This window comes from Zonotrichia albicollis, chromosome 6 (assembly GCF_047830755.1).
Source record: "Zonotrichia albicollis isolate bZonAlb1 chromosome 6, bZonAlb1.hap1, whole genome shotgun sequence".
In the NCBI taxonomy this organism is placed as follows: Eukaryota; Metazoa; Chordata; class Aves; order Passeriformes; family Passerellidae; genus Zonotrichia; species Zonotrichia albicollis.
In genome coordinates, this window is record NC_133824.1 from 49,650,463 (window position 1) to 49,676,310 (window position 25,848).

The 25,848-nt window shown below is 40.9% G+C and overlaps 1 protein-coding gene across 8 annotated transcripts in view; it reads left to right on the plus strand.

Annotated features, from left to right (window-relative positions):
- SHANK2 (SH3 and multiple ankyrin repeat domains 2) overlaps positions 1–25,848 on the plus strand; it is a 277,448-nt gene that overhangs the window by 135,782 nt on the left and 115,818 nt on the right. For all 8 annotated transcript variants that reach the window (XM_074543726.1, XM_074543727.1, XM_074543728.1 and 5 more), the window contains one exon: positions 11,311–11,386. In XM_074543726.1, coding sequence (XP_074399827.1) covers positions 11,311–11,386 — 76 coding nt within the window. The remainder of the gene's footprint in view (positions 1–11,310; positions 11,387–25,848) is intronic.

Below are 25,848 nucleotides of genomic sequence, written 5' to 3' on the forward strand. Positions count from 1 at the left end.
TATTTGATTCCTTCAGTTATAACATTTTACAAATCTCATAAGTACAAAGATGCAGCATGATTCCTTTTTTCTTATTAGTTTATAGGCATTAAGCTGGGCACATAATGGAGTTTCAGGAATATGTCAGTCTTAGGAGAATTCATTTCCATATCACTGCTTGCTTCCAAGAATTAGTAATTTAGGCTTGCGGAAAACATCTAGAAATTACAAGTTGATTTTGCCATTCCTGCATTTGTAACCTTTGGGCACCTTGGAAATGGGTTTTGACATTTCTGTAGCAATCAAACAAATGTACATTTTTATCATTGAATTTACAAGCTAAAGCTCAGGTGCTTTTTCAGCTGCATGACTTTAATCCAGGTTTATTACCTGCCTTTGGTGTTTGCTGTGGTCTCTGGGAGGCTGTCTGCACTCCCTGTGCCTCAGGTACCTCATTCTCTGAATTGCAAAGCTTTTCTGAGGAGAAACTTCATGAATGTTGACCCTCAGCAATAATCTGGTCTTTTATGTGATCCATTTCAGGGTTGATTTTCAATTCTATTTAGGCAATTTCATCCTAATTGCATGATTTGAATTTTGTTTAATTTTTGTAACACTTGCATTACTACAAGTGCATGTTCAGATATTATTAAAAAAATGTGTAATATAATAAGTTTTTAAAACCTTCACTGGATTTTGGGGAAAACAAGACAAACCACCCTTCAATTTAACCAGTGCACAACTGAAAGCCATTTAATTTTCTAGTGATCCATTCATGAGAGTTTCAAAGTGTGTTATAAATAAAACTTCTTCAGTTTCTGTCATAGAAGAACTCAAAAATCTTAACTTTGAAAACAATTTTACTGTCACATTCAAAATAAATCCTTAATCTAGAGTCAACTAAGTGGTGAAAAATGAAACTTGAAAGGGCCTGGCTTGAGGTGTAGATAAAAGATTGTCAGATTTGAAAAGGAAGACCTATTTTCTGCTCCTTTTTGTGAAGACTTCAGCAGATGAAGAAAAGGCATTAGGTGAAATTGTAAGAACTAACAAACCAGAAGCTAACAGAAAGGATAATATATATATATATATACACATATATTTCAGGCTGATTTTTACTATGATCTTTTAGTGTTCTTAATGTATACTTATGTCTCCTCCCCTTTTTGCCTGCCTTGTTTTGGTTTTTACAGTTTATGAATTTGAATCTAATTAATTAGACTTTATTTCCAGTGGTGGCTTGGTGTCAGCAAGGAGGACCCCAAGCAGGTAAAACCCCAGTTCTCAGTCTCCTGAGTGCTTCCTTTAGTAGATGTTCCCAGTATAGATGGAGAGTGCTCAGCTGCAGTCTAGAAATACCACATTAATCATTTGAGAGGCCTTTTCCTGCACAAGTGTGTTTCCTCCTCCTCAGTTTCTCCTGTTTGAGGTCTAATTGCAATGTTTGTTGGCAGGAATTGAATTAATTTCAAGTAGATTTGGCATAGGGGCTGCACACGGCTGGTATACACACAGGTAGCACCATCTCCAGTGTGTGCTCCAGACTTTGGAGCAGCACTGTTCAGTCAGCCACCTCCTTTTTTATATGGAATGCCAACCACTTGGGAGACATGTTCTGCAAAATGTGACACAGTCAAGCAGAATTTGACAAAATTATCATTAGAATTTGAAAGCTGTGGTTTTTTCAGTGTTTTATCAGCTCATTCTTCAAGAGTAAGGGGGACTGGAAAAATAACAGGGTGGTAACACCAGGTTCAGATAGTCTGAAATAACTCTAAAAACTTTGTTCAGAATCACTAGCACAGTCCCTGTTGCACAGCTTTTGAAATTTTCCTGTGAGATGTAAAGTAGGAATAGGTTGAGTCCCCAGCAGTGGGAATGGGGCTTGGGAAGGGTCTGGAGTATCAGAAGTGCCTGAGGGAGCTTGGTGAGGGGGGGATGGTTCAAGCTGGGGAAAAGGAGGCTCCAGGGGGACCTTCTGGCCCCCACAGGAGGGGGCAAAGAGGTGAGATTGGGATCTGCTCCCAGGGAACAGGGACAGGACAAGAAGAAACAGCCTCAAGTAGTGCCAGGGGAGGTTCAGTTTGGATATTAGGAAGAATTTGTTCATGGAAAGAGTTGCTAGGCATTGGAACATTGGTACTGGAGCCTGAGATATTTAACAGCCATGTGGATGTGCCACTTGGGGACGTGGGTTAGTGGTGGCCTTGGCAGTGCTGAGATAATATTTTTTCTCAGTGAGCTCAGAGGGCCTTTCCAACCTTAATGATTCCATGATCCTGTGGCTCTGTGATGAGTAGAGACCCAGCTGTGCCTGAGCTGTGTGCTGTGATTGCACATGGATGTCTGCTATTGTATTGATCAGAATTCATAGTCGCATCAATTGTTTTAAGGCTCATTAGCCCTTTAATGCAGATCAAAGCTTTCACTGGCTTATTACTCATCAAAATGACTCAAGTGAAGTCTCTTTGACCAGAGAGAAGTTTTCAGGTCCTGTGGATTTTCACGGCAAAACAAATGTGTGGCATCACCTCCGTTTGTGTTTTGCAACATTTACTGTCTGACTTCATTGTGCTTGTTACGTGAGAAGTATTTTCACTGCATTTTCTGGGGGGTTTTTTTTGTCCCTCTCATAAGCAGCAAAAGAGTGGGTTTAAAAAAATATAAAGCAGTATTGTTTTTAGAACACTGCAACAAAATATAGAAATGATAGCTGTGGCACATTTCTAATAGCTGGGCTGAATCATATTCTGTTCCTCTAATGGCATGCGTAATTGCTCCAGGTTTTCAGGCGTCCTTCAGCCGCACTTATTTAGATTAGTGACTGATGCATTTCCATGGAAACTTGCAGCAGGGAAAAAAAACCCCTCCTGGTACAGCGTGGAGCTGAAGGGATGTGGGCTTTGAGCCTGGTGTAAAATAAGGCTTGCTTGCTTGTGGTCAGCTTGGTTTGGGGTTTTTGTTGCAAAGGGTGTTTTGTGTAGCAGCAATGTTTTGTATAGCAATCTGGAGGGCTTGTCAAATCCTGCATTCCTTGATAGGCTTCAACTTTTTGAGTGTGGTTGAAGGGAGTATATTTTGAAATGAAATGTCTGGGTGTTTTTCTCTGTGAGGATGCAGAAGCACCCAAACCCCAGGTAAGCTGGTGAGAAACTGGCTGGAAAGTCCAAGTCCAAGAATGAAGCTCATTTTGGAGGTGTTGTGCAGAGCTTTAATGAAGGATCACTGAGTTTTGAAGTGCTAGTGGCAGGAATGGAAAGGTTTTATAAGACCTCCATCAAATTACATTTTCTATGGAAAATATAATTGCTTCTAAAAACTTTGCACAGTACTGTTGCTCTCCTCAATATCTGGTGCAATCTTTATGCGCACTGCCTAACATTTAATATCTGATTTTTAGGGCTTTCTTAGAAAACTTGATTCTCAGCATTCTCAGCAATTTTTTTTCTAATTTCCAGCAGTGTTTAAGGTTGCAACATGGATTTTCAAATACATTCATTTAAAGTAATTGCCCTTATGTGTCTACACAATGCTGTAAGGCCAAGTGTGTACCATCCTTTTTAAAAGGTAGGAATATTCTTGGATTTGGCACCTTTCCTGCTGCAATCATCCTAATTATTTGGAGTACTGGTGTAGGTTCTCTAGGAGTAAGCTCTCAAACCAATGGTAATAGCTTCTTCTATATGAAAATTAATTATCCTGTGGCCTGGCTCTGAATCATGTGTTCCTTGGCAGTCATCAATGCAAAGTACCTCTAACCATATCTATAAATGATTTTGATTTTTTATATATGTTATTTATTTTATTACATCTATACCTAAGCATATCTGTATGTTCTGATACAGCACCACAAGTTCAGTTGCTAAAGTCTGGTACTCCTGCTAAAAGTGATGTGGTGTTTCTAAGTAATTTTTCTTTTGTATGTTTGGATTCGTAGTTGAATGTTGTATTTTAGACACTTGCAACAGCATGGCAAGGCAGGAATTCTTCCTGGTGAGCAGGGCACTTCCACATCCACAGTTCCCTGTTCCACCCTCATCTTCCCCTCCCTGGTCCTGTGTAAACCTGGGTATCAGATTGCTCAGCACCATCCTGCTCTGAGCTATTTGTTTGCTGTGATTGGAGTTATACCATTAAATTAGAAGTTATTCTGAGGCCCTTACAGTGGAAGTTGTGAAGTGTTCCTCTGTTGTTTGGTTTGGTCATGTTTGGTCATTTTCACTGTGCTATCCACAGGAAAATCAGATTGAGGAGTCCACATGCACAATCAAGGCAGAGGGAAAACAAGAGGCAGTGCTGTGGTGAAAAAGATGGTGAGGTTCTAGGAACGTCCCACGTATTTCCCATGTTCAGCAGCTTCTTATGTATTCAAAATTTTATCTATTATTGAAGGCAGAGAATTTGACAGATCATTGATCCTGAGTACAGCTGGTGAAGATTTAGACTTGAATGGAGCTTCTTGTAAGGGAGGAAATTGAGGGGAAACATTTGTATCACCATTGATGATAAAAGTCCATAATAACTCTTGCTGAAACTTGCTGTACATGAAAATTAATGATTTTTGAAATTGAATAGAAGAATGGCTTTCCAGGGCCTGTTTTTCCTTACTCAGCCCAAAATAATTCCCCATCTGTTCCTTCTAATTCAGAGTGCTCAATGACCTTCTCCCAAGCAGTTGGTTGTCTTTGTGGGGCTGTAAACACATCTCAGGTAGGAACAATCCCTGTCATGCTGAGCAGACCACAGCTCCTGCCACACAAGCAACTGCAGAGCTCCTTCACAAACCTCTAATGGAATTTCCCTAAATTTAATGCAAACTCTCTCTGTCAAGGCAAAGTCATTAAGCCAGGTTTCACCTGGCACCTGCCCTTTGCTACAGGCCATCAGTCTGGGTGGTATGCTGCTGCCATCGGTAAGAACACTGATATTTGCAGGCAATATTTGAACTATTTGCAGGGAGGATGAAAAATGTGAAATACGGTGTTATGATTAAAAACATTCATACCCTGAGTCAGCTCTAAGGAGCTGGAACATTACACCACCTGAGCTTTGTAAGTGAACAAACCACCCTGACCTTCAGGATAAATAACATTTGCAACAGATGATAGTGCCAGCAGGCAGCTCATCAAGACTTCTTTGTTCTCCCTGAATCTGAAAAACAAGAGGCCTTTATTTATGTGTGCAGGAGCACTTTGGGATTGACATGGAGAGCTGGTTCTTATGAGGCAGATACACATATTGTCAGGCCACAAGTTTTGGCCTAACTTGGTAAAAGCTGGGTATTTCAGCAAAGATCAGACTAGGTATATGTGGACCAAATCCATGTTCAGCTGCTAGAAACTCTGAGGTCCACATCCACAGCTTTTTATAAGCTCTTCACTCTTTTGCTTTAAGATGCATTTTACTCTGTAAAGCAAAGAGGGGGAAAAAATCTGTCCTCTGCCAATGAATTTCCTTTTATGAGACCACCCAGGGCTGTGGTCTGTGTCTATGCCTGTCCCAGACAGAGAGACTTAATCCTCTGCATTAGCTGAGACCATGGGCACAGAGCTGCCATGGATGGGTTGGAAATGAGAGGCAGAGGGAGTGAAGACCCTCAGAAACCCAACAGGAGAACTCAGGGCAAGATTATGCAACCATTACCACGTTTTGAAAATATTCTGCAAATGAGGGAAGAGCTGCAGAATCCCACAATTGTACAAAGAGCTGGTAAAGTTCTTAGGACAGTAACAAGCAAATGCTTGTACAACTGCTTGCTGGGGTTTTATTTTTCAGGTGTAAGTAAGCTTTTTTTTTTTTTTTTTTTTTTAATGAAAGGGAAAACTGATGATGTGGGAAGCACTGTTCTTCCATAACTGCCTCTCCAGCAGGTCCAGGCTGCATTTTTCTGTTTAAGATTTCCCTTGCAAACAAACTTGCTGATTCACTCCATTGATCAGCTGTTTCAGCATCCTTTGTGGGTAAAAGAATTCACTGTATTCCAGCTAATCTTCCTCTAAGGATGAAGGAGGGAATCAACACTGTCTTCCTTTCTTTTTCTGAAAATAAGATTTAGTAGGGGAGTGGGAAAAAGGAAAGGCAGAAGAATGTCCAAGGATTTGCTATTCCACTCAAGTTTTCCTTGAGACATTTTTATTCTTATTCTCAAATCTGAAAAACTTCAAAAACCACATTAGATTTACTATTTCTCGGCTTTAACTGAAAAAAAAAATATTGGTTGAAAACATCACATCAACTGAACACTGGGACTTAAAAAAAAACCCCAAAACAACTACAAACTGAAAGAGAAGAAAATGAGCCATGAATTAAAGGTTTTCATTAATTTACTATTTATAATGCCTTCATCATATGCTTCTTTTCTCTTGATCCTCACAGTTTATCCCTTCAAATGAAGCATCAATGTTTTTACCACCAATTTGCGAAGATATGAAAAAGATAATTGTAGTTTCTTCTGAATTCTTGGGTGGTACATACCTGCAGATCTCACGTTCATGAGTTTTTATAACCCTTTATCAGAATCAATGATCAAACAGGTAATAGGGAAAATCTCCATTTCTATTTCTTCATCCCATTTTTGGGACATTTTTTAGAATCCATAATCCTGCTCTGTGTGATTTGGAGGAGGATGCCTGAACTTCATCTTTCCTATGGCTCGAATGAAATGCTCAAAGAAAGCAATAAGAAATGTCTTGTAAAACAGTTATATCATAGGCTGGAAAAATCTTCTCACTTATCACCATTTTAATGTACCATATTTAATAGACAATCTAGTTTTGACGAATCTTCATTTTCTGAGGAGAAACAGGAATAAGTAAAATAAGTTACTGAGACTTCACAGTTTATGGTATGAAGAATATTTTTATCTTTTAATGTGGTTATTTTCTAGAGCATCGTTTAGTATGGCAGATATTTTGGATATACATGGTGTAGGGGGATAGAATACAAGAAAATAAAGATAGTGCAGAAAGTAATCTTACTCCTAAGGAGTTGCAGCTGGGGCCAATTATCAAAGATTGGGAGCAGGCCTGACTTTACCAGGCCAATGAGAAGAAGATGCTACAAAAGAGTGGGGTGGCTGGGTGAGAGGGGAATTGGAGTCAGTGGTTGCTCTGTGAAGAAGGAAGAGTCAGTGCTCTGAGGAGCTGTCCACAAGAAACACCAAGAGGGTATGAAACTTTTGTGCTAAGGAGACAACAGTATGGAACCCCTGTGATAAGATGGCAACATACTTGGGATAGAAAAAATTGTGCTCTTCTTAGTGGTGTTTTCAATCCCATGAACTTTTTCTCTGCTTTTTCTTATGGCCAAGTTTGGATCAATTTAAGGAAACACTCATAAGATAGGGGCCCTGTCTTGTTGCAAATCAGCACAAGTGTCCTTGAATAGTGAATATCTGCTGATTTTATTATTAGACAGCTTTCCTCATCTTTGAATAACTCCTGGTCTAACCCCCAGCATAAATGGTTGGGAAAGGGTTTTTCCCCCAGGAAGGGGAAGGTGCAGAGAGAAGGCCTTTAACTCTGCCAGCGTTTTGGGTGTTGTACCTACAGAGAGCTGTACTGCTCTGGCAGAGAGCATCTATAAATGTCTGTTGGGAGTGAAACATCTCCCAGGGCTGTCACTGGGGAAGAGGGAAGGCAGAAGGAAAAGCTGCATGTTTTGGGGTGGGGATAAAACTGCCGGTGTGTCTGGGGAGAGCCTGCTGCTCTCTTGCCTCTTGGTATGACAGCACAAATTCTGGCTGTTGCACTCCTGTTTCCTCTGTTCATCCTGTGGCCATGCTGGTGGCTCAGAACCTTTCCTAGAGTGCTGGCAGCTCTGGCAGCATCCCTGCTGGCAGAGCATCCTGCGTGGTTTCCTTGGAAACACGGCGCCGAAATGCCCTGCGAGGAGCAGCAGGGAGGGGACAAGGAGTGGAAACAGTTGCTTTGGGATTTTTCCCCCTCTGTGGGAAATCAGGACTCTTGGATAACTAACTAATATGATTAAGTAGAAGCTGTTTATTGTTTATATTATGTACTTGTTTATACATTCTAACTTTACTGCACGCGCTGATCACGCATCTCTTAACTGATGTCTCTCTCTTGTTCACGTGTTCTGCATGCACTTCTCAGAGCATGTGATTGGTTCCAGTCCAGCTGTTTCACAGCTCTCTGTCTAGTTCTCTGTCTCTCTTATCTAGTTCTTCTGGTCTTGGTATTCTGTTTTTCAGCCTCTTCTTTCTTAATTTAGCACAATTCATGTCTTAGTAACCTTGACGATTCCAGAGGGTGTTGATGAGAATGACTAGGAATGGTTTGCTGGGGCACACAGTGGCCTAGACCTTGCCAATACATTGCTGCACCCCTCCTAGTGCTTTACCTTCCAAAGCAATATCAAATATGTGAGCAGCCTAGTCCAAGCAGGAGTGTCAGGGTGGGAGTTGGGCTGGCTGCTGGAACTGAATGTAGATGTGGGCTGCAATAGGGCATGAGTGGCCTAATAGGAGTGGTTTAGAGTCCAAAATTTATTTCTTGCTCTTCATAGCAGTGATCTTTCAGCTTTTGATAATGTCTGCAAGATCTCTTGGAGTCCTGTGGTAACTTATGAGACTGGGACAGAGAATCTTCACAAAGTCCTATGTTTATTTGGAGGAAAGCCTTCACTGCTTCTGAGGTAGAGAAAGGAGGAAATGTTTTCCACCTACACTTTCTCAGTGCTCACCCCTCTTTGAACTCTATAAATTACATTCTGGAAGGGCAGGGTTTGAGCCTGTTGCTTACTGAGATGTCTGCAACAATAAATGATTCTAATAAAGCAACAGCTGGAGCTTTATTATTTTGATTGCCACTATTGCCAAGGGCACACAGCTTATTTCTGCTGCAGTTCCACAGGCTTCAATGGAAAATGGATCAGGAAAAAAATGTTGTGTTCTTATGGTATTTACTCTGGTAAAATATGGGCTTCTCAAGAGATGTAGAAATTTCAAGTGATGTCCCAACATTTCTGTCTTTTGTCACTGTAAAGGAAACTGGACCATTTTTGCAAACCCTGTTATTTTGTTCTACCTCTTAGAAAAACTTTTTGAACTGATCCAACTTGATGTAGTGACTTTTCATCTGTGGTGACAGATATTTCTCTCAGTAAGAATGCAGTATTATTGAAATAATTGACTGTATTAAAATAAAACTGCTAAGTAATGTGTTTCTAGACCTTCATGTCCATATCTTCTTGCTCGTCTTTCTAATCTGTCTGCAACCAAGTATAAGAAGAAATCCTCAAAAGATTCTATGGGTAAAAGCTTCTTAAATAATGATAGGGTTGTCAGTGCTAGGTGGTCCTAACTTGCTTCAAAGCATTCTGATAAAGAGTTCTGATCTTAAGAAAACCTGGGACATAAGAATGGGTACAAATCCAGGGAAACCTGGAACTAACCCCTTGGTGCAAATATATCTATAACAGTGTTACTGTGCTATATTTGGCTTGAATTCAGAACAGCATTTGTTAGGCATTTGCCTATGGGTTCTTTGTGTTCTTTTGTCAAGTCAGAGAATGGAATCCTTTTCCTTTTTCAGTCCCAGTTCATTCTGATGGCAGATTCGTGGCCCTCCCCCCTGCTCCTGGGTGTCTGTGCTTGTGCTGTGTAATAGGGCAGCCTGGGACCTGTGTGAGGTGAGGGAAAGAGGCTAATTAGGGAGCTTAACACAGCAGCCTGGGAAGCTGCCACTTAGCCTCGAGTTCAGCACCTTGCAAGGCTTCTGTTTTCCCAAATAATCCCTGACTGCACCCAGAGGAGTGGGGGGAAGCAGAGGGGAGCAGACCCAAGCTGCAGCTGAGAGTGCTGGCTCTGCAGTCCTGAGGAGCTGAACAAAGCTCTCTGTCTTGCTGTGCCTTCCCATCCCTCCCACCCACTTTGTGTTCCTTATAGCACTGAAATATCATGCTATAGAAAACAGGTTCTGCAGGGGGAACATCTGGCTCCTTAAGGCTCAAGCAGTTGCTTTAAGATTTCAAAATGTTCTTTGTCATAATTTATTTCTTGTAATAATTTCTGAGGGACTTCTGAGAACAGCCAGGGGGAAACTCAAAGTGGACTCCAGGTTTATGATTTTCTGTGTTTCTTCTGTTTATGTCTCTTGGTATGAACCTGATTTTTAGAGTAGCATGAAAAAAGAATGTTGCTTGATGGGGAACAGGCTGCAATTTGTGCAGTAGGAGCAGGAATTTTGGGTAAAGGAAAGGCCTTTTAGGCAGAAAATACACATTGTAGGTGAGTGACAAAGGGACAAAATAAACTGAACTATCAAGTAGAGTTCATATTATAATAGGAGATTTCTCCCTCTCTGGCCATCCTGTAGGATGGAGGCTGGCTGGTCTCTACATAATATATATAAATGTAAATCTTTTTGGTTTTTCCTAGCACTGCTTTTCTTGGGCCTTGCCAATTGGTGCACAGCTCTGAAGAAACAACTTTCTTACTCTTTTAGCCAGCTACAACCTTCAAGTGCATTTCCAGCTGGAATTACTCTGCATTATGGATGGATTTGTATTTATGCCTCCAGCTGGGGGCATGTTCCAGTTACATGTCAGCTGCACTGGTTAAAGCATGGAAATAGTCATTTTCCCCACCCTTCCTCCCAAGGTCTGCCTCCCAGGACTTTCTGCTGCTCTTTGGCTGTGTTCAAAGCCCTTCCATCCTGCTCTGAGGTTCTTTTTCTCTCTGCAGGCTTGCCTTTGGTCATTAGACCGCACCACTCTCAGTAATTTGTACCATCCTTAAAAGCTGTGCCACAGAGGTGCTGTGCCCTGGGGGCTCTGGCTGGCTTGGAGAATCAATAAAATCTGCTGGGATTGTGTCAGGCTGTTGTTCCATGGAGTGTCCCTCAGCTGTGCAGATGAGACTTTGATGGTCATAATCTAAACCAGAAACTTTCCCATCTGATTTCTGATGTCTCTTTGCCAAACCAAAGGTGATTTCATTGGAGGACCAGACTGTAGTTAGGCAAAAAAATATTGATTTGCATATTCTGGCTATTTTCCCAACCTTTCTGACATCTATTGCAGATTTTTCTTCTTTCTTTCTTCTTCTATCTTGCCTCTTAGCTATAAAAGACCCAAATATTGGACACAAAAGTTTTTGCTACTGAGAATCTGAGTGGAGCTTTAAAACTTGTGAATGGTATGATTCATGATCTCCAAGAAGTTCTCCTTATTCACTCGATGTGTCTGATGCCATAAAAGAATATCTCCAAAGCCAGCATTTTTTCCAAAATGCCTTGAAACTAGATTTATTCACTGTGAGGGAATATAAAGAAATACAGAAGTATTGAAAATTATTTTTTCTCTGTGCAGAAACGCGAGCAGATAGAACAAAGAAGCTGTTTAGACACTACACTGTTGGATCCTATGACAGCTTTGATGCTTCAAGGTAAGAATTTTTCCTTTTGGTTGCAATCTGTTTACAAAACCTTCCCTGGTTTTATTTAATTGTTAGTTTTGGTTTAGGCTTTGGAGGGGAAGAGGGAAGCAGATCACTAAACAGAACTTCTTAGAGTACCATTTTACTTTTAAATTGGTTTTTATTGCAGTTTTCTTTGTTCATATGGGATGGGTGTAGAAAATTCGGGAGCAGTGAAGTCATGAGTTTCACTGTTTTGTTTTGGGAGTGGTGAAAGAGATTTGTTGTTCTGAACAGTAACTTTGGAAGCTGAGTAGAACTGAAGCTGCTGGAAATGAGAAATCAGATTATTTATTTGTGGAGAATTCATGATTTTAAGCAGGTTCTTCTCCCCCATGGATATACCTTGAACATACAGGTGACTGCTGGTAGAAAGGATGATCTTCAAAACACAGAACCTCAGTTAGCTTTTGTTGTCTTCTTGAGGAAGTTTTGGTGGCACACTGAAATTATAATGCTTTTCTCCTGAGTGTCCAATTGCAGCTTGGGTTTGGTCTTTTTGTTTGTTTGCACGGAAACCACATTTATTGTAGGAGAAAAACTCTGAAATGTGTAAAGCAATGACAGAGTTTCATGTTACACAATACTAAATAAAATAAAAATATGGTAACTGTTGGTTTTGTTCTGTGATCTTAGACTTTGTTCTGAGGTTCAGACATAGCTTCTGTGTGAGTTGAAGGATTTGGGGAGGGAGTTCCAAGGTGGACATGATGTGATTGACTGGGGGAGTCGGATGGTGGTAAAGTTGTCAAGAGAAGCTGTGAGCCCATGCTCTGAGACCAGCTTTGCAGAGCAGACTCAGTGGTTACCAGGGACATCTGCAGTGAGAGGAGCTGGCTTTTTGCAAGGTTCTTTGTGGGATCATTAGTCTACAAAATCCATATCCTAGCCTCTGTATTTCAGTGTGAATGAATAGGGTTGTTCCTGCAAAAGAGAGAAGCTGTATCTGCTGCATGTTGCCTCAGAGATATCAAATAATTCCACTTGGAAACCTCCTGCTACTTTCTAACAAAAGATTTTTTTCATTAGAAAATGTCAATTCCATCAAAACCTTCCTTTCCACCTTTTTTTTTTTTTTTTGGGGGGGGGGTTGTTGGTTTATTTCTGTTTTGTTTTGAGATTTTTCCTAAAGATATTGGGTTTGTCCAGTGCAACAGTAAAGCTCTCAAAAATGTATCTTACCTGATTCAGGACTGAGCAGGAGAGATAATCAGGAAAAAATGAACTTTTGTACAGCCTTATATGAATTAGTTATGAAGTGTCTGCAGTTGATATCTGTTAATTGTCTGAGTAGAGAGAGGGGCAGCAGCAGCATTCTCCTGACAAGGTTTGGAAGAAAACTCTCCTTGAATTTCCACAGAGATTCCAAGACCCAGTGGATCCATTTGGAAGGGTAATAGTGGAAATTGAGAGGAAAAGGTAGGAGAAGGCAGAATTGATATGAAATTCTAAGAAATACAGTGGAAAAGTAGACTTGTTTAAGACATTTTTTCAGTAGAGAATGGTAAATCTAGACTTTTTGTAAAGTAACACCAGGAAAACTAAAAAAAACCAATAACACACCAAGTTGTGTTTCAGGTACCTGACTGAGGCTGCAAATCAGCTTTTTGTACCTCTGAATGGTAATTTCACTGGTGCTTGTGCATTGCTGCTAAAGCGAAGAGAATTTGCATTTCAGAACCAGTCTGGAGATTAATGTCTCTTGGTGGTACATCCAGATTTAATTCCTCACAAGGGCTTCTTCAGGGAGGGGAATTATTCAAAGAGGCAAACAAGGTGTGAAAGTGAGAGCAATTTTTGATATTGCCAGATTTGTATTGCTTTGATTACTTTCTCTGCTACCATTTCATATCAAAGTTGGGGAAGAATACGTTAGAACAGATTTAATGCTGGCAGCAAAGGTTTCACAAACATTTGTCAGAAGGCAATTGTGCCTCTGTGCTAAGAACAGCTCTGAATCCAAAGTACCAACAAAGCTGATCCAGTTCCTTTCCAGAGACTGTGTGGGGGAGTGAGGGGAAGTGTCTGCTCCCTTCTCCCTTTCCTTCTCCCTCCCAAAGGGCAAAAATTGCTGAGTAGAAACACACTGTTCAGAAATCTATATTAATGGGCTTATTCACATGCAGGAAAATACATTGTACATGGCATTTTTCATCTTGAGGAAAATGTGCAGCTTGAGTAATGGAGGTTCATTAAATCCTATTTAAGCTTTGCATAAGAGATCAGTTATCCATACATTAACTTTGGGAGAATGGGAAGGATGCTTACTAATGTGGAGAAAGGCACTGAGACTTGCTTGCCCGTGCAAATAGTCACTAAATATCATACGAATATAATGTATTATTTGAAACTACTAGGTCTGATGTATTATCTGTTTTAAATGCTGATGACATGCCCTCAAAAGGGAAGAATTTCTTCTTAATGTCTATCCTCTTTCAGTTTAAATCCCCACTCCTTGTCCTAAAGAGCAGATACACCTCTGAAACTGCACGGAGATAATGCAGAACTGCTCTGCCACATCTCTGAGGTTCTCTATCTTCCCTGCATTTGTCAGCAGTTAATTCAAATGAAATTATTTGTAGGGTGTAAATAAGTTAATTTATCAAGGTTGAATTCCAGTTTAATAATAAAGTATTGCTAAGGCATAGAATGGATATTTGAATTTAAAAAAATAAAATTATTTTTTAAAAACTTAAAGCTAAGGTAAACCTTTAGAAATTACCATTTTTTTATCTGCTTTTTAACTGAAGTGAGGGAATTGATTAATTCATTCAAGATGGGACAGTGGATTGTTCAGTCAGAGAAATATGTGGAATTAATTAGTTGTTAATTTCAAATATAAAATGTTATCACCCTTTTAAATGGAAAGAGACTTTTAATACAGTGATAACTTAGTTTTATACTCTGGAGACATAAATGATATGAGACATAGTGTGGTGCTATGTAAAAGTGATAAATTTGGTGTAGTGGAAAACATGATCCATTGCCCCCATGAATTTGTGAACTTTAGGACACGACAGTGGAAACTTTTCCTGCTGCATTCATTGCATCATCTCCCACCCCCAGCAGAACAGGGCAGCAGGAAAAGTCAATACCCAACTGAATGCCAACACCAGTGTAATCAAATCTGCACATGAAGGGGAGGTCTCCTGCCTGTTCTGTGTCTTTCCCCACAGAGTTATTGACTTTCATAGGGGGGTTTCTCCAGACTCTTTAACTGGTTCCACCCCTGCATGGCAGAAGTTTTCCTGGTGCCTTTCTTTGACGTCCCATGGCTCCAGCAGCGTTCAGGAGTTCACAGGAGAGGATGGGATGACAAATAACCTTTTCCAAAGGCTGGTTGCCACCACATTAATGACAGGACCAAATTGATTTGCCTTATGGTTTTTGTTCTGTTTTTGTGGAGGAAGACCAAGAGGAAAACAGGATGGTGTAATCTGTAAAAAAACTTAATTAATGGCTTAATTCATTCACCCTACTATCCCTACTTAGAGTCAGGTGGCAACATCCATGTCCCACGAGTGTAGAAGCTGACAGGAGCAGCTCTTCAAAAGCCAGTTTACATACAAACACCTAATAAAAAATGGAGATTCTTCTCAGAAGTTCTTTCCAGGCCATTCTCTGTTGCTGTTGTCATCTGTGCTGTTGGATAGAGCAGCATAAGATTTATTCCTGAGCAGCTCACAGAGACTCCTTGGCACAGCTGAAGCTGTCTGCCCCTGCAGCTCAGCATGCTGTAGAGAGCTTGGTTATATTTTTAATTTTTTAGCCCACAGAATGTGCCTGTTGGATACCTTTGTCCCAAAGTTGTGATGTAAATGGGGCTGTCTTGGTGGTTTAAGCATTGGGTGTGTTCCACATCTATTTTAGTGGGAGCTTTCAATCCTATGCAGAAATACTTTCATCTGGTTTCATGTGGATATTTCACATAAATAATCCTCCCTCTGGAGAAATGCAGTTGCTCATCTCTTTAAATATAGATTTTAAAATAATAAAATATAGATTTAAAACAGATGGAAAGTTTTAGTGGAATTCTGGCCGTTGCAAGTGGTGAGGAATGTAAAACTGATGGGGAGCAAAGGGATTTTCTCCTTGGTTATGGTGGCCCTGTGTCCCTGGGGTGGGGAATTTGGCTTATGTGCTTGCTGAGTGCTGCTTGCCTGGCAGCAATCCACCAAATCCTGGCAAATAGATCCTTACAAACATTGAGAGAGAAGGTATAAGAGCTGTTGTTATATTTTATATCCTGCGTCCCACGTTTTCACGTTGGTTCTGCCCAGGCAGAACAGTGAGAGAAATGTTGTTACATGGAAAATAAATGGGATTGTCTGAATTGGAGTAAGAACTAGATGATATGGGATTGGAACTGAATGGTCCTTAAGGTCCCTTTCAACCCAAACCATTCTAGGATTTTGTGAACTGCTATTTTGTTTGTTTGTTTTCTGTTGGATATCACCAGTTCCACTGTACTAATGTTTCCTGGGAAGTTTGTACTGTTCAGGAGATCTCTTGAAGGAAATGGGAATAAGGAGATTAAAATGGTGCTGCTCACTCTTAATAAATCCACAATCTGGGATTGACACATTGATAATAAGTGGAAAGTGATTTTACAGTTGATTTTATCTGCAGGTATATATTTTAAACATAGTCCTTGGTTTCCTCTGGTGGAAGTAAGTAAAACCAGCAGCATTTAATTTTTTTACCTATACACATAGCTCAGTTTTTGCCTAGAAAATGGTAACAAAAATATCTGAGTATGCTCATCATTGTAATTAAATATAACCCTGTGAGAGAGTGATGTGGTTACATCTGAAAGCTCTCTGAAATTTTAATAATTTAAAATCTCTGCAGATGTGATATCATGGTTCTTTTGGGCACAGAGAATGGTCAGCACCAACTAAATTGTAGGGGAAAAAAGTATGTAAAATGTTTTGTGTGCATGTAATCTCACCTTGATGTCTAAAGTTATTTTGTTGGACTTGTCTGATGTCAGTTCTGAATTAACTAACTGTGAGTATAACAGCCTGATAGCACTGAGCTGCTCTTAATATGAGGCAGAAAGTCAAGGGTAGCTCAATTTTCATACCTTGTGCCTCATCAACTTGAAGAGCATAATTTGATGCAATTTGAAGAATTGCATATGTATTTAAGCAATAATTAACGCATTGTGGCCTCTGTGGAGCAGGTGGAGATGTAAAATGTGAAGTTTTTAATTTACAATTATTCAGTTTCTAATGGAAATTCCTTTGGTTGCTAATAAACAACTTTGCACTTTGCCTCCCCTGCTGCTGTGTGATGCCACGATGGAGCTTTTTGTGCTGGTGGCTACAGAAAATATTGAAAGGAATTGCTGAAATAGGAGGTGAAAAGGGGGAGTGTGTGTGTGCATCTGAATTGTAGTGCCTCTCCGTCTAAACCTGTACTGTAATTGCACTATTAAGGTCTAATACAATTATGGTAAGATGCAAAACACTACCGTGAGTGATAAAAGTTTCCATTAGCTTCTAAGTGCATTTTTAAGTTGTTTGCAGCCTTAACAGTGAAGTTTGCTCAACCCACTTCAGTAAGATTCCAGCTTTTAACAGCTAATGGTTTGGTAACTAATGACTAAAATGCATTTTCTGGGCTAGATGTTTGCCTAAATTTTTAGTGATAAGTGTTAGCAAAGAGAGCTCAAGAGCTGAGGGGAAAAAAATATACAGCCTTTTCCAAATGTAGAATTAGAATGCTCTTTCTGAAAAACTTTTGGGATCTACCTCTAGTGCTAGTCCAGACTTAACTGTGTGCCTGGGGTAGAGAAGCTGCTGCTTGCAAGGGCTGGGATTTGGGGGCTGTGCCATTTGCTGCACAGCAATTGGTACTCCAGGCTCAGCAGGATTTCCTCTGCAACTCCTCCGGCCGGATGCTGGAGGACAGCATGGATTTAAATGTCACCACTGAAAGCAGCAGCCTGTGTCCTGTGCATGAGGGGGAATCAAGTGGGTTTTATTCTTTAAATTAGAATAGAGAAAATGAAAAAAAGAAAAGAAAAAGGAGTGGAGATGCAGAACAAGTTTTTGAGGTTGGTTAGAAACAGGAGCCTCATGTTTAGAGCAGAGGAAAACAGGAGATTCAAGTGGGATTTTTTTGGGGAGGGGGGAGAAAGGAGGACGATTAGGTTTCTAATAATTGGTGTTTTCCATTCCTGTGTCCCAGCCCCTGTGATGATTTAATTCCCTGCCCCAGGGCAACTTTGGCTGCCGTGCTGTCACCTCCTCACCAGATGAGCAAAGGCTCCATATGGTGCCTCTGGTTGGGAATGATGCAGTTGGCAGCCCCACATGGAACAAATAACTGGTGAACTCGCACTGTGGGCTTGCCTCCAGTGGGAGTGATCTAAACCACTCTTCCCTCATCTCACCCTCTCTTTCCACGCAGATTTTCACAAATATTTGTTGCATTTGGAGAATTTGATCTATGAGGCAACATTCTCAGGGTGGCTGGCAGGCAGCAAATGTGTTTTGTTCCTCTTGAAAGCTGAAATGATCCAAAATTGGAAAGGGGTGGATTTTCATGCTCAGTCTCTTTGGTGGTGCAAAAGGAAGGTGTGGGAGGAGGGTGCCTTGTTCTTCCTGGGACAAGCCAGATGTGCTGGAGCTGTGTTTCTTTAAGAAATGGAATTGAACCCAACAAAGAGGGAGCAGCAAAAGAGCAGACAGTCGCTGGTGGTGGAGCATTCACCTGGACTAAAGGAGGTGTGGGCTGAGTCCTGTGTGTGTCAGACTTAAATCCACAGCCTGAGCTGCTGCTGAATGCCAGGAGCCTGCTGGACAGAGCAGGGCTTTATCCAAGCCCTTTGAAAGTGTTCCTCCTTCCCCAAGCCAGGAGCAGATGCTCTCTCCATCCTCATGGATGTTAGGGCTGCTCCATGGCAATGATTGGCAGATGCACCAATTGAGTGGCTGGTGATGCTGCTGGGGCTCCCTGCTCTCTCTGACACAAAATGTCAGCCTGTTTTTGGAGAGATGATGTCTGACAAGCACTAGAATGTATCAACAAAAGCTTGGCTTTGAGGGATAAGTGTTACACAAAACTGAGTTCGTGGCAAGGTTCTGAGCGGAGGAATAGTAAGTGTTGAATATGTGCACTAAGAAAAAGAGGCTACTGCGTCTTTAGGAGGAAAAAATCCTGTTAGCCATGTGCCTTCTAATTTCTCTAATTTTTTATAGGGCTCAGATAACAGAATTAAGAGTTTGGTGCTCCAGTTGAAAACCAGGGCTGACACTGAGTAGATTGTGGAATCCTTTAGGCCAGCATAGTTGCACGTATAGCAGAGGTGGTTTATACCTCTACTGCAACCGCTTCCAGCACCATAAACTCTGAAATACATTAAAATCTATGCATCTGAAATGATAAACCAATATTTTTACCTTGTCTCCAGTACACAAAAAAAGAAAGCTTGATATTCCCAGAAATTCCACATCAGTGCAACCAACGAGCTGAATGTGAAAGGCAAGGGGGCAATAAAGACAGGTTCCAGTTCAACGTTCACATAATTAAGAGAAGTCATGACCAATTTAAATAAAATTGTAAAGTCAGTGATTTTTTTCACTGCTACCAGCATTTTGGGCTAAACTGGCCATGCTTGGACAGAATTGCTGAAAATAATGGTGTTGGGAGGCAGGAGAGCTGTTAAGATGGACATTTTGTCTTGCAGGTAAGCAAAATTTGGAGTAGACTTAAAATAACTCAAGAGCTTACTTCAATTAGAGAAATGGAGAGGGAGATGTCATGGTTTGAGCCTGGCACAGGGCCAGTGCTCCCCATGAAAATGCCCTCACCCTGGTGTCTGCTGTGAGATGTGACCAGGAATAAGCAAAACAGGCTCTAACTTAAACATAAAGAACACTTTATTACTTAAACTACAGGGAAATAGGGAAAGACTATAAGGAAAAGAAAAAAAAGAATTGAAAACCTTACAAAAACCACTTTCCCCCTCCCCACTACCTGACTTTCTCAATCTGATACATTCTCCTGAATCATTAACTGCCCAGCTTTGGCCCCACACTTTAGTATACTCAAACTGCAGTTCATGAAGAGGAAAGGAGTCCTTCTTGTTCCATAGGCTTCCCCTGGAAACACACTGAAACCTCGTGTGCTTCTCTGTCACTTCGGCACCGCCCGGAAAAAGTCCTTTTGCCGCTTGTGACATCTTCCTTCTATGCCCAGTGCTCTCACCACTGACGCATGGACCAGAGCTGCTTTTAGGGTTGTCTTTCAAGGATGCCTTGTCTCACTCTAAAAAGGCACAGTCTCTGCTTTGGGACATCTGTCTCCCCCATATTTTTCCAACCCCCTGGGGCCGGGGGGTCCTCACGAATGAACCCTCCTGGTTTTGAGGCACTGCCTCCCCCTAAATGCAGTCTGTGTCACAGGAACAACTGAGTCCATGGCCACAAGAAAAGTCCAGCCAAAAGGCCACTCCAAATCATCTCTCCCCATTCAATCATCTCTACGTTCTTCGGGCCAGGTCCTTGTCTCATCTCATCTCTTATCTCCCTTCTTATTCAGCTTCGAGGAGGATTAGCATTTTTGCAAGGCCCCAATCATGAAAGAAAGGGTTAAAAGTTTTCAGTCTCTGTCTGTCCCGGAATGCTAGTACTCCCACAGGTGCTGCTGCTCCGCCGGCCAGGCTGCACTCTTCCCTCCCCTTTCTCCTCCCGGGCTGGCTGCTATCACATTCAGACGCCGGCTCTCCTCTCTCTCCCTCCGGGGGGGGGGAATGACTGCCCGATGTCTCTTGGGGCTCTTCCACCTTTCTATCCTTGAGAGCTTTCTCACCCCTATCTCTGTCCAGGCCCCGGGCCTACCGCATGGCTGCCCCTCCCCCGCCCAGCAGCAAGGCTGGACAGGGGAGGGTGATCTGACTTCTTCGAAGCGACGTCCCAAGAGAGAGTGCCAAGGGCAGTGCCCTGCTTTTTAACCCCTGTGTATTCTCGGAGGTGTGTCCAAACCCCACTGGCTACACCAGGTGCCAGTCTCAAACCCAAAACCTTCATTGGTTTGACCACAGCTTCCCAGAATTCCCACTCCTTCCTGGTCAAACCACCACAGAGAATATATTTCAGAAAATAAGGTAGAGTTGCCACCTCCTTTCTGATGTTAATGAGACTGAAATAACGTGATTAGTCAGGATTTTTAAAGGGATATGTGAAAAATTCACGTCACCTTTTCAGCTCTTTAGTGCAAAATCCTAGAAAATCAGTTTCTCACTGTACACTGTATTTTTAAAGCTCTTGGGGAAGAATAAAGATGTTTTCAGAAAAACTTTGCCATTGGTGTGGCCTCATTTGTTTTGAGACAGAAGTTCAACTTACTTGTAAGTTATATACTAAAGGTATAACATTTTTTGTCATAAAAATTTGCAGCGTGTTTAACATTGATTTAATCACTGCTTTTCTGTACAATGCAGACTTGTAAGTGAAATAGTTCCATCTATTAAGCTGAATGTACAGGCAGGGCTACTCACACTCCTTGTGGTCAGGACTGTGTTTATTTTCCAAGGAATGCAGGACAGGAGGGTGATAATTCCTCTTGCTCATCATAGCAAACAGGATGGGATGGAAAACTTGAGGGATCCCTTAAAACTAATCTGAAACTAATATTTGGCACCTGTCCTGAAATCACCAGTTTCTTTCCCCTATTTTGTAGCTTATTTTTGTTTAGACTCTCTTGGAGCAAGTGGAGTTCTGATACCAAAATGTACTGTCAGTTTAATAATTGTTTTAAAGACTTCCAAGGTCAAACTGCTACCTTAAAGGGCTTGTAGCACATTTAAAAAGTGTTAATAGAACACCTTCTGTTTATTTTCTTTTAAATCCAAGGTGTGATTGAAGTCACTTCCCTTGTTTTGCCTTTGTCACTTGTCCTGTTTGATAACCCTGAACATGTTCCTCTCCTTGGTACTGAGGTTGTCTGTGATAATAATGACCAATTTAAGCAAAAACAGCAGGAAAATTATGAATTTTAAAAAAACCAACCTATTAAAACCCAGTGGATTTAACACCTATATTTAATTTTCCTTTTATCCAAACATGTTAAGATGATTAGGGAGAAAATTCCTGTTTCTCCATGGTTTGGTGGTAACATCTGAGGGTGGAACTGCAGCTGGTTTGGGGTAGGAAAATACAAACCTAAACAGTGAAGTGTTTATTAGATAAATATCCTGGTAACCTAAACATATGTGTGTTTGGACAGCCTGTTTGCCCAAGGCTCATCGTATTAGCAATGAATATTAATATTTCCACAGTCCAGGCTCACATTGCTCAAATGCTTGATAAATAAAACTGAAAATTGCTGATAAGTATCAGGTGCAAGTGGAGCGTGCTGGAACCCAAAACATTCCTGTGCTAGGTGGAACATTGGTGTGAAGGGGTTAGAGGGACTCTGGGCTATGAAACTCTCCTGTTCCATAGCCTGCATGTCTGATTTTTCACTTGGTCATGTGTGATGTTTGAAACGACTGCTTATTTTTAAAAGAAAAATGAAATTAATTAATACAGAGAAATTAAGCTTTTATTTTAAAGTTCATTTTGCCACTTTCCTCACTCACGGTGATTTTTTGTTTGCTCTCTACTATTGCAGATGTGAAAGAATAGTAACATTTCTCTTAAAAAAGGCTAAAATACTTGGGGTTTTGTGAATGTGTATGAATACATTCATACATGGATATGGTACATATATGCCCTATATATACATTTGCTTAGGATTATGAACTTACCACTGACTTTTTTTATTGCCTTCATATCCTATCCTGAGATTCCTACATAATAGAGAATCAGACTTTTACTGGATGATTTCTCTTTCCAGGAAGGTGACTTCCTGGTTTGCTGTATCAATATTTTACTTGTTGCAGTTTCAGCAGCTTAAGGTGCAACCAGGAAACAACCTACAAGTACCAATAGCCAAATCAATTTATTTTAAAAGTATTACTTTAGATTGGCTACTCCCTTCTCCTGCACACCATAAAGCATGATAATAAGCATAATTAAAATATGAGTAAAGGAATGTGGACTAAGGGGGAGAGAGAGAGACAAAGTTTCTCCTTGGCCCTACATAAAGAAATTGTGCAACTACTGTGCAGTTCCGTTGTGAAATTCAATATTTCTCTTTTAAGCCTATATTTTTTGGTAAAGTTTTGTAGCATAAACCCACTGAAGTGTACAGCACTGTTAGTCCCTTTAAGATAGGTTGCTTCTTGAAATGATGATTGATTTTTGATTTTTTAAGCAGCAACATCTTTCTGACTTCTAATTCTTACTGAATCCCTTCCTGGCTGACATTTGTGTGGGTTTGGGGAATTAGTGAAGAACTGCTCTTTTTTACCCAGGGTATCAAGTATTCAAAATCCAATAAAGATGGCTTGATTCCTTGTTTAGAAGTGTGAATGAAACACCTTTTCTAGGTGGAAGATGTGCTGTGAGGTTTTACTGGAGCCCGTGATTCCCTCAGTGTGCAGTACAGATCCAGAACTGGAGAATATGTCCATGTCTTTAAAACAGCCACAGTTTGACATATTCCTCTTTCATCAGCAGATTTCAAAGCAAAATCTGCAGCCTTGCTGTTCTCATGATCAAAGAGCTCCACAAGATGTTTACTAGCTCTGGAGAAACAGCATTGCTACAGGAGATTGGAAATACAAATATATGGATATGGGGAGGTTCCGGGAGTATTGCTGGAGCATCCTTTATTTCCTGTTCCTTTGTCTGGCTTGATCATGGCCAGCTGAGGAAGACACAGCTATGCCAAGTTTACCAAGGAGAAATTAGACCATGTCCTTTCTGTTGCAATTTGAAATTGTTTGCCAGAAATTATAAAGCCAGAGAGGAACACAGTGCAAGCAAGGGGAATGGTGATCTTGTCTGTCTTCTCTGGGTTTTTGTTGGCGTGCCAGTCATGCACTGACACACAACCAATTTTCTGTTTGTCTGTGCCTGTGAAGATTCTGCCCTTGGATTTCTTTGGGAGCACCTGTGAAGCTGAGTCCATAGGTAGTACTAAACATTTGGCTCCATGCTGCACTTCCATATGCAGCCCTGATTTTCCAGGTTTTTTTTAATGAAATAGCAGAATGACTTGGAGAATTTTTAGTTCTGAGTGATTCTCTTCATCCCTTCTCTGTCATATTTTAATTATTGTACCATGATTATACTCCTTGGACTTGTCTCTTCAGCTGCCTAGTAAGGAATTTATCAATTTACAGTTTGCTGCTCTCCAGTATTTCTATTTTAATGCTAGGTTCTATCTGCCATGAGGAAAGTGCTGAGGCACTGACCCATCTATTGGAAATTTTTTCTTCCTCCCAAACACAGCTTGCTATAAACTTCCAGATAAACATGTGTTCTAAAGGAAAATCATTGAGTTTGTCATATAAGACATGAGCATTGCTCAGCTGTACAGAGTGGGCCAGTCCCTCAATTCTGGGATCCTAGGATGCTGTGAAGGGAGAGGTCCCTGTGAGTTTCACTCTTTAGTTGGCTGCATCCCACTGTTTCTGTTTGGGCTGCCAGTGGGTTTTTTAGGGACAGGCTGTGTATTTCCCTGTCTGCTGTGCACAGAACCCACTCGCTGCTGGAGCTGCTGCCTCTTGAGCAAGTGATGATTGCTACTCTGCCTGACACAGGAGAGCTGTGGGAGCTCTTCTGTGAGACCTAAAAGTGGATGATTGATGCCTGGGAAACTTGAGCAATCACAGAAAGTGTCTTCATTAATCTTGAAGGCCTTAATTAGTAAGATTAGCCAATTTTCCTGAAGCCATTAGAGTAGTTGACTATAAATTGTAAGGTTGACCCCTTCCAGCAGTAACAGGAAATGTTTTCCTACCGAAAGTTTGCTGTATCCTACAATAAGGTTTGCTGTAGACATAATTTCCATTTTATGTGGTATCAGGACAGGTTACTTCCCAAAAAAAGGGAAAGAATATTTTTGATGTGCCTTTAACAGGGATTGACTGTTGGATAATGCACAAAGGACTCCTCCTGTTGAACAGATTTCCCAAATGCCCTTCTCTGGCTTCAGCATAACCACCATAAATTGGCCATCTTATCCTGGAAGGAATTAGTGTGACTGCTTCCAGACATTGCATATAAATTTATGGAATGATTTAGATATCATTTTATTGCACCTGGCAGAACACTTTATTCTTCTAGGATGTATCTAGTTGTGAACTCAGTAGATCTTTCAAAGAGATTGCAATTGCAAGAGTGCTGAGGAGAAGAAAAAAGGCTAATGAAGAGATTTAGATTCACTTGGCCAGCTGAAAGAAGTGAACCTGGAGAGAGCAAGATCCACTTCTCACTCAAGGGGAGAGCAAGTCCTTACTGAAGGGCTTGTGGGCTGCTGAAGCTAAAAAGGTTGGGTTATGTTTCCAGGGAATCAGGGAAATAATTCCTTTTTACATTCATTTTTTCCACTCCTTAGAGGGAGACTGACAATATACCAAATAGCCCGATAATGTTTCCCGATAATGGTGATAATTTTCAATGGATTGTCTTCTACTTGCTGTTTTTCAGATTGAAATCAGCAATGAAACACTTGATACAAACTTGCCTAAACACATCCTGTAGTCCTGATAGCCTCCACCTCTGTAATTTAGTATTTTAGCTTGTGGAATAAGTCATGCCTTAAGATAGGGTGTAGTTATCCCTGATGAGAACAGGAAGCCAGGTTTTGTGGGCCTGCCTCCAGCAGGAACCTGCACTCCAACCTTTATTTTCTTCATACAGGTCTTTATGAAAGACTTGACATTTCTCCTTCCTTCCTCAGATATTATCCTAATGGGCTGTTAGCAAAGCAGAAATTCCTGCTGTTGAGAAAAGCCCACACAAATGATGGTTGTTATGTGAAACAGTGCTGAGTTCAAAACTCACATATCTGTCTGACCACGGACAAATCCTTCTATTTCCCTTTCTCCATTGGTCAGTCTGTAAAATTATGGAAATTTGTACACCTCTGCACAGTTCTTGAGCCTTAGGTTGTTAAGGAAACTACATGAGCTGATGAATAAGCATGTTTTCTAATGTCTACTGCTTGAGTAAAGCAGAGATTTACATTGACTGTTATTTTGACCTGAAGTTTTATGATTGTGCTCCACACAGAAATGTCGTGCACTTGGTAGGATGCCTTTTGCATTTAACTTTGCCTGCAATGAATCTTGGCCTCACACAGCCCAAAGTCAAAGCAGCGTTTGCCCTATTTAAATAATGAGCTATTGATTTTAGAATTACTCATTTTATTACCATCATATGGAACTGGTCTTATTCTGAGGACTCATCTCTGAAATGGAAGCCATTGAATTTTGTTTGGGATGGGACAGAAATGGACTTCAGGGATTTTACTTATTGAAATTTGGCATATCACAGATAGCAGGGACTGCCTGGCCTCACACAGAACTG